The sequence below is a fragment of the Ailuropoda melanoleuca genome, chromosome 9 (assembly GCF_002007445.2).
Source record: "Ailuropoda melanoleuca isolate Jingjing chromosome 9, ASM200744v2, whole genome shotgun sequence".
Lineage (NCBI taxonomy): Eukaryota > Metazoa > Chordata > Mammalia > Carnivora > Ursidae > Ailuropoda > Ailuropoda melanoleuca.
Genome location: NC_048226.1, coordinates 4,931,068 through 4,941,174, shown reverse-complemented (window position 1 = coordinate 4,941,174; position 10,107 = coordinate 4,931,068). Strand labels below are relative to the sequence as shown.

General features: G+C 45.4%; 1 protein-coding gene across 4 annotated transcripts in view; it reads right to left on the bottom strand.

The window, feature by feature from the left end:
* Nucleotides 1–10,107, bottom strand: part of IQGAP1 (IQ motif containing GTPase activating protein 1) — a 165,018-nt gene that overhangs the window by 3,850 nt on the left and 151,061 nt on the right. For all 4 annotated transcript variants that reach the window (XM_011225695.3, XM_034667843.1, XM_034667842.1 and 1 more), the window contains 6 exons: nt 8,960–9,062; nt 8,318–8,453; nt 7,844–7,931; nt 5,127–5,339; nt 4,006–4,172; nt 1,957–2,079 (listed from right to left, as the gene is read on the bottom strand). In XM_011225695.3, coding sequence (XP_011223997.2) covers nt 1,957–2,079; nt 4,006–4,172; nt 5,127–5,339; nt 7,844–7,931; nt 8,318–8,453; nt 8,960–9,062 — 830 coding nt within the window. The remainder of the gene's footprint in view (nt 1–1,956; nt 2,080–4,005; nt 4,173–5,126; nt 5,340–7,843; nt 7,932–8,317; nt 8,454–8,959; nt 9,063–10,107) is intronic.

Here is a 10,107-nt window from a genome sequence, read left to right as displayed (position 1 = left end):
GATGAAAAGCATAACCTAGAGGAAACTAAACTGGAAGGAGAGGGAGGAAAGGTGTGTGTGTGAATGCACGCATGGTGGAGGACTGCAACAAGTGCGTAAGGAAACAAAAAGGGGTAAGAACAAGAAGAGCCATGAGAGGAGCTGCCATAGATATAAAGGCACTGAGTACCAAGTACCACCAAAGATACACCGCTATTTACCAAACACACTGAAGCTATCGCTCATTCTCTACATGTTACAAGCCTGGAAATTTGTGGCAACAGAAGGTGCTATTCCCCGGGTGGTCAAAGTACATCAGCCCAGATTACTAGAACTCAGCTGTGGACCGGAGCTGAGAACCACGAATGATGCAAAAGAGGACACAGAGAAGCTAAGGGAGAGGTCACAAAATCCACGTGCTACAACATGCACATCTTACTCAACAGGAGGTCCTCACAGGCCATTCCTTAAAGGTACTTCCTGTAATAATTTTATTTTCACCAGTTTGCTGTGTTATCTGGTTTCTTTCTTTCTTTCAAGATTTTATTTATTTATTTACTTGTTGGGGGGCGGGGGAGAGCAAAAGCAGGGGGAGCATCAGGCAGAGGGAGAAGCAGGCTCCCCTTGCTTTAATTTTTCTGATCTTAAAATAAAATCTATTCATTATTGAACTTTGGAAATTGGTAAAGCATGAAGAAAAATAAAAGGCACCTATAATTTCACAAGCCAAAGATAACCACTGAAATGGTGCATATTCCTCTGTGCCTGTTTACATAAAGATTATCTAACCACCCACTTACTTATCTGTTCTTTTTAGCGTAAATTATATAGTCCTTTATCCCAACTTCTTTCTAGTAACATTTTGAGAATTGTTCACATTCTTTGAAAGCATCCTTTTTAATGGGCATGCCATATTCCATGCTGTAGTTAAAATTTAACCATTCACCTACTGTACAACACTTAAGTTGATTTTACCTTTTATATGATTACCCTTGTGGTACATGTTTATATGTAAATCTTTGGTTTTACTTCTGATTATTTTTTTATGATAGATGCCTAAAAATGGAATTTCTGGTCAGAGTATTAAAATTTTTTTCATCCTAAAAAACACAAGACATAAAATTTACCATCCTAACTACTCTTAAGTGTGTAATTTAGTAGTGTTAAGTATATTCATGTTTTGTTGTGTGACAGATAATCTGGAGCCTTCTCATTTTAAGCGACAGCTCCCCAACCAGGTAACAGGGAGCCTGGGGGGCTCAGTAAGTGTCTGCCTTTGGCTTAGGTAGTGACCCCGGGGTCCTGGGATTGAGCCCCCTGTCGGGCTCTCTGCTCAGCGGGGAGCCTGCTTCTCCTTCCCCCTTTGCCCTTCCCCCCTGCTTGTGCTCTCTCTCTGACAAATAAATAAATAAAATCTTTTAAAAAATTAAAGTTTCTTTTCAAACAAACTTGTTTTAACAGACACAAAACTGGCAAGCTCAGCTGCATAAGGTCACAGGGCCGACTGAGTAGGTACTTAATACCTGCTAATGATAGCCAGGCCCGATTCAGAAACCACACAGAGAGCAAGCTGGCACTTCCCAGGAAAGAGAATGAGGGTAAGGCCCTGATTCCCAGCCTCGAGGGGAATAAACTAAACTCCTCTTCTTGTTATACTTGTTTATTCTTGGTTTAGACACAGGAGAATGAGAGATGGCGTCCTCTTTTAAAGAGGAAAGATCAAGAGGGGACCCATACAAGCAGGTGCAAACACGGCCTGGGGCAAACATTCCACAACAAAAAATATTTTCCCTTCTATGATAAACAAATTAATTCTGACCATTAGGCCTGCTGCACCTAAATAAATAGATATATAAGTAGATAGAAAACATGAAAATGACCACCCACGTAGCAGAAATAAAGGCAGTGAGATAAAGAGATGATAAGTACAAAGATCAAGTCAATACATAAGACAGAGTAAAGAAAGTAAATACTCACTGGTTCACTTGTAGGTCCTCAATTTCCAGAAGGACTCCTTTTTCATGTAGTCTTGCTGCCGTGTATTTCAGAGAAATCTTTTTGCTCTTCTTTCCTTTCATTTCCCTAGGCTTCTTGGAGACCCTTTAAAAAAAATCACACCGTATCACTTTCTATCTGTAACTGAGTACTATGAGTCTGTTGGTAGTTCAAGGATATGAGGTCAGAAAACGCACTTCCCAGACACAAGCCTCGGTAACATACCATTTCTAAAATGGCAAATAAGTGTTAGGATTAGCCTGAGCAATCTCTCTGCATAATAGGGGAAACATTACTAAATTGCTTTTGTCTTTAATTATATTTGCAAATTGTATTTGACAGTCTGTGTCATCTGCCTAGGTCCCTCTCAACACCCAGCACCTACAAGTTAGGTGTGAAGGCTTCTAACACCAGCCTGAAGGAACTGTACTGAACCCCAAGGGAATCCCTGTAAGCCCCTTGGCTTGGCAGGACAAAAATAAATGTATCTCAGATTAAGTAATGTTTAGAAGACTTTAAACCAATGTAGCAAATACAGAGGAACGGGAACAAGGAAAAAGAAACAGACCTTAGCAGACTATTGGGATAATCAAGGTAAGAAGCGATTTTCAAAAGTAAACAAGGGAAAACTGGAGTCTCTGAGAACCAGGGATTTGAGCTCCCACTTCTGTGGGTCTCCCATAGAAGGGTCTCAAGGGGCAGGAATGCTGGTACAGGAGTCAAAGGGAGTAACCACTACGGAAGGCAACCGCAGGAACTATAGAAGCTCCAACTGTAGAAAATCTTTGATCCCCTGATTCCACATCTAGGAATTTATCTTCAAATATATGCCCACATTTGCAAAATAACCTACGTATAAGAGGTTATTTGGTGAGAATTTTTAAAGTAAATAACTGGAAACAACACAAATGTCCATCATTAGAGACCTGATTATATCAACTGTTGTATCTGTGTATGCAGTGGGATACCACACAGCCATTAAAAAAGAAAGGAGGACCTAGCTCTGTCTGCTTAGAATGTCTAGAAGCAATGACGCCTTGTGGCAATGAGCACATCTAGTGCCTGGATCCTGGTCTCTAAACACCCTTCTTCATTAGAAGGTGCCAGGAGAATGCGTGGAGAAATAGCTAATTCCAAGCCTGGGGAGGGGAAAGTATAAGTTGAACCAGGAACACTTGTGCCTATATGAAGTCCGGAAGTGCTCCAAGAACGAGGCAGAAAGGTCAAAAGGTCACAGGAGACAGCTCTGCAAGCTGGGTTGGGTGGGCCTGACTTTTATCCCTGCACATCAGCCCTGCCTCACCTCAGTCTTCCAGGGAGGAGGACAGAGAGAGAGCTAGACTGCGGGTGGAAGAGTAAGGAAGCCAGAGAAGGGGAGCTCATGTGGCAAAATGTCAAAAACAGGTGAATCTAGGTGAAAGGTGTACGGGTGTTTATTGTTCTATTCTCTCAACCTTTCTCAAGCTGGAACATTCTTAAATTAAAAACTGAAAGTACAAAATAAACTAACCCTAGGTAGTAGTGCAAGTAGAACTTGCACCTACCACCCCATCCCTCTGGATCCTCAGTTTCCCTCCCTATAAAATGGTCGTGTTGCTGGTTGTCGTTGGCACCAGCTGGGAAAAAGCTGGGGTCTGGGATCCTGTCCCCAGGAGGTACAGAGAGAGGCCAGGGGATCGAAGCGTCTATCATATTCCTTAAGTGATTTTGAGGTACATCCAGGTTTGGGGAGCACTAACTAACCTCCTTCTGTGATTCTTTCATTTCTAGGGCCAAGAAGTTACTTTAGAACAAGGGGTGCTTAGAAATAAGCATCCTTGAAACCCCCCTACATTATTTATTCACATCATGCTACAACAAATGGACCTAAGAAATCACCAAAACAATCAGAAGCAAAATAAAGAATTAAAGCAATAAATAGACCCAGCATGTTTTAAGTAAAAAACTTCCAAGGTCACTTCAATTGCCTCTACTACTTTTTCCCCTGACACTGATTCTTAAAAAAAAAAAAAAAAAAAAAAAAATACTCACTTGCCCTTGCTGGCCAAGTTATCCAAGCAGGTTTTGATATAGCTTTTGTAGTAATCCACCTGCTCTCCGTAGAAAGTGGCCTTCGAGTTCAGAGCAGCGTATGTTTGCTGCAATTTCACCAGCTCGGCCTTCCTCCTCTGTCGGTATCTCCGCTGATTCCGAATGTCCTAAGACACAATTACTAAAATCAGGAAAATGATGGTAGGTATCACGGGCTTCTTGAATCATCCATACTAGAGCCCAGCAGCGCTTAACTGCTTGCATGACCGCACTTTCTTAGCAGGCAGCATTTTTTTTTTAAGATTTCATTTATTTATGAGAGAGAGAGAGAGAGAGAGAGAGAAAGAGGGAGAGAGAGAGCACAAGAGCGGGGAGGGGCAGAGAGAGAAGCAAACTCCCTGCTGAGCCGGAAGCCCGATGCAGGCTCAATCCCAGGACCCCCGAGATCACGAGCTGAGCTGAAGGAGGGTGCTTAACCAACTGAGCCACCCAGGTGCCCCAGAACAGACAGCAATTTATGTTCAAAAATTAGCAAAGAAATTCAGATCTCTTCCATTTTTCCCCATCTGTATTTTCTAGAGGTGGGGAAATATGTTACTTTTACAGACTTCCACGTTCTTAAAATTTACTTGCAAAGCTGGTTTAACCTCTTAAATATGTTGTCAGGAGAGGGAAGAAAAGATCATTTTACCACATCAATTACCAAGCTCCCTGATGTGCATGGTATCACCTTACTGGGCCAGCAGTGAACACCTACCCTCTGGGCCCACACCAGAGTCCCTTACTTGTGAAGGTTCACACAAATCAAGGGTTTCATGACCAACTGGATGTGAATTTCTGTGTCACAGTAGTCAATAAAAACATCTAGAGGAATTCTTTAAGGCCGAAGAGATATCAAGACACAGGAAGCTCTAATTCGGGTCCTCTCCCTATTGATTTAGGCCATTAAAGGGCAGGCAAGGTCCATGTGTTGCAGAAGTCAAAAACAATTCCTCAGAGAAGAGGACCCTAACCTGTCTGCGCACTGAAGGCATGCTGTCATCTGAGCAGCACAGTCACTTCACGAGCCTCTGAGACAGGTTTACCCATGTCCAGGCCATCCCTGTCCCCCCATGCAGTACCTTGGCAATGTCGTTGATCAGCTCCTGGTATCTGTTCTTTGGGTCCACCGTCCCAAGCTCCGTGAGCTTCTTCAAGCCCGACTGGATCTTATCCTTTTTCTCCTGCAGAGTGAGGTTGCTGTCTTCCTTTACAAATTTTGACTTTTTCATCTTGTCAGGAGTTTTGGCATCACGAATAGCACGTCTCTGCATGGCCCTCTGATGTTCTGCTTCCTACAGACACACAGAAGAGAAAGAAGGCACTGGCAAGTTCACCACACTTATCTAAAACCTGAGTCTACAGAGCATATCCACACCTGAATTTATACAGCTCTGAAACTCCATTCTGGAAACAGAGAGAACAAACCCGCCCTCTGACAACTGACAGAGAAACTGCATGGAACACATGCAGATCTTTTTCCGTCTTGAAGAGATCACACCGATGAAGTCACAAGGCCTCGCAGGACCTCTTTCCTGGATTCTCACATTGGGCTCCAGTGGCTGTAAAATCCCTTGTTTTTTTCCTATCACATTTGAAGACATGAGAGCCATTTAATTTTCCTTGAAACACAGCTTCGTCCATTGGTGAATATTATAACCACACCACGGCAACATCAGTGCTCAGCTGATTATTGCTAATGCTTTTTGCCACCTTGGTCGGGCTGGATCATGCTGAAGGCCTCCCTCTGCTTTCAAACATGCTGCAAATGTCAACATCTAGAGAATGAAAAGTCCTTCCCTTGCTCCTTCTTTCCCAGTAAACATCCTACGTTTGCCCGTTATGTCCCGGTAAACATCCTACGTTTGCCCGTTATGTCCCTGTCTGACGTTACCCACGCCGCGGGTCTGTCTTTTGGTGCTTTCTTCCTTCTTTAGCTCCTTGCAACCTGGCTTCTGCTTCTCCGCTCTCCGCTCTCATGGCCAATTACCACTCCCCACCCCGAACCCAGTGCTTTTTCTTAGTTGTCACCTCGCTCGTACCCTCTGCATTTTCTCCTTGCCCTAGGCATGGCTTTGGTACCTCCAAGGGACCTGTAACAGTTTTCTCTAACTGTTCACTCTCAATACTTCAGTGGTCACCTCTACGTTGACAGATCCCACAACTCTGTGGCTAAGGCTCTGGTACTGCATTCTGAACGGTTTGTACTGAGATCCTCACATTTGCAATGGCTTGTAATTCCTCCCAGACCAGAGCGATTCCCTCTCACAGACTGCCCTTCCCTCCTAATGCCAAGGGCACTCTGCATCACACAAGGTGAAGAGCATAAGTCAGACGGAACTTGATCCAAGACTGGTTCTGCCTCCAAACACGGACGATCTTGGGCCAGTTATGTGACCTCTAAGGGTCTTAGACTCCTCAACTGCAACGTGAGGATGGAAAGACTCACCTCACAGGGGTAGTGGGAGGAGGAAATGCACCAAACTAACAGCAGGCTCTCATTAAAGACTGGTTCCGCCTTCCCTGCTTCAAACTCCCTCCTGGGCTGAACAAGCTGCAGCTGTCGGTGATGATTCTATTCTTGTCCCTCCCACACATCTAGTCAGTAATCAATCGTAGCATCTAAAAGCTGAGAATTCATTAAAAACAGTGGTTTTCAAAGAGTCCTCCGTGCAGCTGTAAGGGATTCCCACAGGTACCCGGAGTCCCAGAGTGCGGGGCTGTGAGGACTCCGTTCTTGGCGCTACCAGAGTAGTTTCCATTTTTCGTGCTTTATATTTGCGCTTCCAAGTAAACTCTCATCTAACAAAAAGGATTCCTATGCTCTACATTTAAAAAAATGACTCGACCTACTTTTTGCATTTTGCAAAAAAGTGGTCTTAAACAGGAAGTGCCTCATCCATCCCTTGCCACTGCCAAGCCACGCCCCAACCACCCGGGCCCGCGATTCCACAACACACCTAGATTGCTCGACTACTGTCTGCTCTGACAGCACTGCCTAACTGATCAGTATTAAATGGTCCCAAGGTTACAAAAGCTCTTTACTCTGTATCTGTCTGGTGCTGAACATGGGTTCTACTTACTTGTTCTGTCTTACTCGTCACTACTCACCATCACCCATGTCTTCATTCTAGAAATGTCAGTCTGATCACATCATGCCCTTCCCCCCTTCATGCCTCTGTTTGCGTGGACTCTCCTGCCCAAGATGCCTCTTGTCTTAGCGCACACCCAGATCCCATCCACGCCTCCTAAGCGTGGCTCAAGTCCCGCTTCTTCCTGATGCTTTGCTCCTTGCTGGCCTCTTTCTTGAACTTCTGGCATTTTTATAGCCAACATCAAAGTCAATTTTTAATGGTTTTCTAATGATTTCAGGTCTATATACCACATTTCTCCAACTAGATCATGAGCTGAGTTTAGAAGCCACATTCTGTACTTCTCTGTACCAGGGCACTTAAGAAAATTCTAATGATATAATAATATTCAATTACTCGACAGACTGGCTGATTCTGCCTCAGTTAATTAAATTAACACACACACACACAGAGCACATGATGTGCCGTGAGCCTTCCGCCCTAAGAGCGTCTGCCTCTCAATGTAGGAGCCAACAATTTTCTCAGCAGGCCCTAGCCACCACCTTGCCCAGGTCATCCAACGGCTCATGGGTTGGATCACTGTGTTCTGGTCCACCCACAGGGAAGCACCTCCTAGCATGTGTCCCGCCCCCCCCCAGCCCTGGAACACACCCATCATGGGAGCATCTGTGCCCCTTGTTATGGAAGGTTAAACCCCTAAGTTTTACCTGTTCACTGGTGGCTGGGGTTTCTAGGATTTCAGTCAAGGTCTCGCCTGGCTGGAACCGGATGACATCCACAATTAAACGTTTCGTGCTAAAAGGAGGTGGGGGAAGAGTGTCAAGGTCACGAGGTGCTCCGCCTTCCCCTGAATGGAGCTAAGCAGCAGTACGCACTTCACCTCACAGAGGTCCCGCCTGGCAGCTGCGAGCACAAGGCATTCGAGGCCCCAGACTTATTTATGCGACAACAAGAGCATGGGCACCAGGCTGAGGATCTCTCGTGTCAATTTCACTTCAGCCTCCTATTAGCAAATGCAGCAGGTAAGTCCTGTGCCGAGTGTAACAGATAAGGTGACCAGAATCATGACAGGCTTAAAAGGCCAAGGTGATGGTTTCAGGTATGAACAAGTGGGCGTGGCTGCCAAGGCCAAGGCCTTGCAGCGCTGTGTTTACCTCGTTCTTCCCAGGGCCCGTACTCACTTTAGCAGGATCGTCCGGGCGTCCATTTCTGCATTCTCATCCCCAGGCACATCAAACTTATTGGTCAGCGTGAGAGACACTTCTGTCTTAGCCAGCGCCTCCTTATTGGGGTCATTTAAATTGCCAGCGCTCTCTCCTACGGTTTGGGGAGAGTAGAGAGGATCAATGTAACAAAGAGAGGAGATACTGGAGAGGAGATGTTAACACGAGGGTAAGAAAATGCGGGCCTAAGAAGATACTTGAATAAGCCAACATGTACGCTGTGGCAAGGACACCCTCTTGCTGAGAAATAAAAGAAACTAGATGCCAAATGATAAAAGCAAAGGATCCATACTAAAATAATTTCATAAATGTTAACAAGTCACTTTAATAATTGTAATATGACAAATCTCTCCTAAGATATTCTGTTCATTTCCTTTACAGGACTTCTAATTTAATTATAGGATTATGTGTATAACATCCACACTTAAAAGTCTCTCTTCCACTGGACCTCAGTTCCTCACAGACAGGGTGGACCACATCTGTTTTCTTCCCTCACGCACACTCAGAGCTGGAGCGGCACAGAGACAGACGAGGCGGCAGTTACGGCCTTCCCCCAGCACCTTCCCTGTCATCTTCTGGGTAGTTAAGTCAGAACTTTACCTATCAGGGACTCGATGGTAGGCACCTCGCCCAAGTCGTCCAGCAGCTCGTGGATGGGATCGTTGTGTTCCGGAGCAATGGCGTCCTGATGATCCAACAGGAGCTGCATTGGACACCCAGGAGTCAAGTCCATGAGCATGACACAGCCCATCAGCCCTCAGCCCCACCAACCAGGCTGAACAGCACAAAAGGTGTCAGATAACAAAGCTCCTGCATTCAAAGAACTGACAGGCCAATCCCCAGCGAACTAACCCCAGTAAACAATATAACACACAGAGCATCACGCTGGCCTCTGTCGAATGATTTATGGGATAATGCACAGAGGAAATACTGGTATTCTCTCAACCTGGTGGATAGAAGGGATTTAAGTGGACCCTACACGGAAAAGAACAACAAACCCCACAGAATTCAATATCCAAAGTCACAATGTGCCCTACAACAAGTTCAAGTAACTCACATGCATACTCGTACTTAATGCGTGCTGTTTACAGTATCTCTTAGTTCAGAGACAAGTGCACCGGACCCATGCTGTCCTCATCTTAGGGGCACTGAAGCAGAGCCTTTAAGACACTATTACCCCAAGGGACACCCTCAGAGAGGATAATACCTGAAATTTACTTTACCTTTCTTTAAAAAATTTATTTATTTATTTGTCAGAGAGCGAGAGAGAGAGCACGAGTGCACAGGCAGAGGGAGCAGCAGGCAGAGGGAAGCAGCAGGCAGAGGGAGAGGGAGAAGCAGGTTCCCTGCTGATCAGGGAGCCTGACATGGGGCTCGATCCCAGGACTGTGGGATCACGACCTGAGCCAAAGGCAGACGTTTAACTGAGCCACCCAGCACCCCTCCTTTACATTTTATGTATTTCCTCATTTCCTGTTCTATATACCCCTGAAGGAGAAAGGAATGAATTATTAAAATGTTGGGGAAAAAAGAGGTACCCAAGGGAAAAATCAGTCTAAGGGACACAGAGGAAAAAGTGGGTATTTATTAGAAAAATAACAAGAGGGGCGCCTGGGTGGCACAGCGGTTGAGCGTCTGCCTTCGGCAGGGCGTGATCCCGGCGTTATGGGATCGAGCCCCGCATCAGGCTCCTCTGCTATGAGCCTGCTTCTTCCTCTCCCACTCCCCCTGCTTGTGTTCCCTCTCTC